Below are 3759 nucleotides of genomic sequence, written 5' to 3' on the forward strand. Positions count from 1 at the left end.
TTTCTGAAATCTCATAGACTGTGCCTGGACAGTGAAAAGCAGTGTTTTATTAGCATGGATTTGCATAAAACCAAAACAAAAAACGCAGCAAAAAAGCCCTGTGTGATATAGCCTTAGATAGTTTTCAACTGTCCTGAACTTATTAGGACATCTGGCGTGAAAATGGGAGGTTTTTGTGTAAGCTCATTGACCAGGAAACAGTCAATACAATCCATAAAAATACTTGTTTTTTATTTTCATAAAAAGTTGTTACATTGTTGTCATCAGTAAAAATACAACATTATCCTTTTGATAGTGTACATAAAATGGATAGTTTTCAAGTAGGAGCACAAATAGTCAGTAGGATTTATAACCTTTTCAGATCATCCATAGGAAGGAACACTGCAGAGAAATGAAGCTGAACCCAGTTTTCGGTGCCTATGCCTTCTCATATTGACGGACGGAAACAATATCACCAAAGGTTAGGGTCTACGGAGAGGAAAAAAATGTTAGATTCTCTAAATTTACCCAAATGTTTATAAAAGGTGCTGCCACTGACCAAATAATGTGTAGAAAAAGGAAGGAATAATAAAAAAAAATATTTTTTGTCTACATACTTGATAATAACTAATCTCAAAAAATGTAAGTAGAATGTGACAATACACAAATCTGAATGCATTGATCACAAGCATATAATATAAAGGTATTTATACAGAATTCACAAGTGATGCGCACATTATATTGACGACATAATTTCTATGTGGAACCAGGAAAATACACAAATTCATGGTTGGCTTTGGATGGAAACAAACCAAGGACCTGAGAACGCTAACTACTGAACCACAGGGATGAAATTGCTGTAGTAAATGTGTTTTAATGGTGGGACATGTATACTGAACTGTCATCACAGATGTAATTCTCAGAATTACTGAAGCAGCTATTAGCTAACTTGTCTTTAGTTAAGTCACCAGCCTCAAACCTTCCGGAAATACAACTGGTAATGATCAAGGTTATGTTATATGCTCATTAGCTCCTAATATCCTATAGCCTTCCTATTGTAATCCCAAATCCGAATTAACTCAACATAACTATAGGAATCATATGAGATGGAGGCAGCATATCTGAACCATATGTCAAATCTGCCCATGACGTCATGAAGAGACTAAAGAGTTTCCTCTATATTTGTATATGGCATTCTTTTTATCTCTTTTAGAACTTACCATAATCATTTTGTCATCCTTTATCTCTCTTACGAACTTAGTCTCTTTACCGTCCCACTTCTGTACGTGGACCAGTTTATCACCATCCAGGTTAACAGTGGACTGCGGAGAGCAGAAGGGTTGAAAAATGAATAAACAGAAACTTTTTAGATTTCTGCTAATACTTTTTTTATAGTGTTTATTACTAACATAAACTATCTATAGGAACTATTTCTAGTAAAAAGTGAATTATCGACGGATTAATAAACCACATTCTTCACTGCTGTAACAGAGAGCGATTTGTACATCATCATAAATGGGTGCTTATTTCTTAGCACTTAGAGTATGTCGGTCTAGTATCAGTATTACAATAAGGCAAGGTTCACACATCTGTATTTTTAGTCCGAGTGCACTCCAGCAAAACGTTGGATTGCACTCGGATAAAATGTTATTCTTTGGAGCCGTGCAGATGACCAATTTTTTCCATCAGGCACAGTCTGTCCGAGGAAAAAATCTCAACATGCACAATTTACATCCATAAATAGGATCGTCTTTGGCCATGCAGGTGAAAAAAATTGGCCCACATTTGGATGACATCCGATAGCAGTCTGATGTTCACGGATCAACAGAATAGAGAAGATGGAGAATTTTTTTGCCATTACACATCCAAGAAAATTGGATGACACTCTGATCACACTCTGATGAAACTCTGATCAGTCTCATCGGAGTGGGATTAGCATAATCGAACCAATTTTCTCGGATGAGAGAAAATCCGGCCGTGTGACCCTGGCCAAACTGAAAGCATTTTACATTATGTATACTTTGATGTATATATGTTTATTGTAATGTTTCAAATATAAATGTAAAGATCACTTTACAACTTATCAAGCATGAGACCCCAAACATCTTGTGTTGTTTAGATGCTGGTGTCTTGATTGATTCAATGGGAACAGCTTATTCACAGGGAAACAATTTTCAGTATATGTACAAATGACAGATTTGTAACATCAAATGATTGAGTCTTAAAGAAGTCTATGTTTATGCTGTAAAGTAAGCCCTATTCAGATGTATGGAACAGGCTTTTACATCCAAGAAATGTCTGTGGCATAGTCATTTGTGCCAAATCAGTTTCCTCTTAATGGAAAAAAGTCTATCATAGGTGATCGTGAATGTGTTCTCAGATCTAACGTTATTAGTTTCAGCTCATAGAGTGATCCCCCCAACTTTAACACTCATATTGACGCCAGATTTCCTTGATGTTAAGTAATGATACCGTGCATTAGGAAATGTAGGATCCCTAACACATTGCGCCTCTAATGAGATTATGTTACTCTATAGTCCACTCACTTTGCAGTTTCTGTCATCAGCGGTGGCTTCGTCAAATTCCTCTCCCAGCTTGAAGCTGATCTCTGTATTCTTGAAGGTGCTCTGAGTCCTAATCACCACTTTGTCGCCCTCTTGGTTGATGACGACTGTCGGCTTAGTTACGTTTCCTACCTGCCTGGTAGCAAAGCCCACTCCTGCAGAAAGCAACAGGTAACCATCAGAACATTAATATTGAAAGCAATTTACCATGAATTGTATACATCAAGCACTGGAAAAATGCAATGGAGACAAATGAATGGCATGTCACATCTTACAATGCTACTATCAGGAAGTTTTCTATGTCCCTATTCACATATGCTTGTACTCTGCAGATGTGCAAAAGGCTTTACAGACTTCCAGAGCCTAGATACAATTTCTGTATGTGCACGTACCTAGGGATTTCATGTACTCATCAAAGTTCTGACTGTCTACCAGTTTCCAGGTGGCACAGAAAGCATCTACCATTTTCTCAGTGAATGGAAGGTACAGAGCACAGGGAGAAATAAGATGCTGCTTTTGGATGCTCTATGCTCTTTTACGTGGGAGCTGTACTTATTGGGAGACTTGCAACTGGTGATGGGGGCTGGACAAGAGGAAGAAAAAGGGGTCCAACCCTATGCAATCTCCCTCACCAATAGCCTGGCAAGAGGAGTGGCAAGGATAATACTTCTGTAATTCTTCATCCTCGGACAAAGGGTCAGGAAACTGAAAGCATAGCCCAATGCACTTCAACGAATTTCACAAGAGGTCAGGCGAAAAAGGAACTGAGTACACTTCAATAGAAAATTCTCGGTCATAAATCACAATACAGGCACGCAAACTCATTATCACTATCTATCTATCTATCCATCTATCTATCTATCCATTATCTATCCATCTATCTATCTATCCATCCCATATATATCTGGCTACCCTATATATCTATCTATCAAATCAAATAAGCTTTATTGGCTGGACCAAATACACATTAGTTTTGCCAAAGCAAGTGTACAATAGTTACTGGGACTGTGGGAATGATGGGTAGGGACTGTAGGAAGGATGGATGGGGCACATCCAGGGTGGGGACTGTAGGAAGGATGGATGGAGGCACATCCAGGGTGGGGACTGTAGGAAGGATGGATGGAGGCACATCCAGGGTAGGGACTGTAGGAAGGATGGATGGGGGCACATCCAAGGTAGGGACTGTAGGAAGGATGGATGGAGGCATATCCAGGGT

The 3759-nt window shown here is 38.8% G+C and overlaps 1 protein-coding gene across 1 annotated transcript; it reads right to left on the reverse strand.

Moving 5' to 3' along the window:
* Nucleotides 1-205: 205 nt before the first annotated feature.
* On the reverse strand, nucleotides 206-3106 carry FABP7 (fatty acid binding protein 7). The gene is made up of 4 exons (XM_075338289.1): nucleotides 2936-3106; nucleotides 2526-2698; nucleotides 1200-1301; nucleotides 206-468 (listed from the first exon to the last, which is right to left on the reverse strand). The coding sequence occupies exons 1-4, from the start codon at nucleotides 3006-3008 to the stop codon at nucleotides 418-420; spliced, it is 399 nt and encodes a 132-aa protein (XP_075194404.1). The 5' UTR covers nucleotides 3009-3106; the 3' UTR covers nucleotides 206-417.
* Nucleotides 3107-3759: the final 653 nt, after the last annotated feature.

The sequence above is a fragment of the Anomaloglossus baeobatrachus genome, chromosome 3 (assembly GCF_048569485.1).
Source record: "Anomaloglossus baeobatrachus isolate aAnoBae1 chromosome 3, aAnoBae1.hap1, whole genome shotgun sequence".
NCBI lineage: Eukaryota > Metazoa > Chordata > Amphibia > Anura > Aromobatidae > Anomaloglossus > Anomaloglossus baeobatrachus.

Coding starts and splice junctions, on each gene's coding strand:
- FABP7 (XM_075338289.1), bottom strand. CDS start 3,008: ATGGTAGATGCTTTCTGTGCCACCTGGAAACTGGTAGACAGTCAGAAC. Junction 1,302..2,525: donor CTGATGACAGAAACTGCAAA/GTGAGTGGACTA, acceptor TGCTCTCCGCAG/TCCACTGTTAACCTGGATGG. Junction 469..1,199: donor AGGATGACAAAATGATTATG/GTAAGTTCTAAA, acceptor TCCTCTCCGTAG/ACCCTAACCTTTGGTGATAT.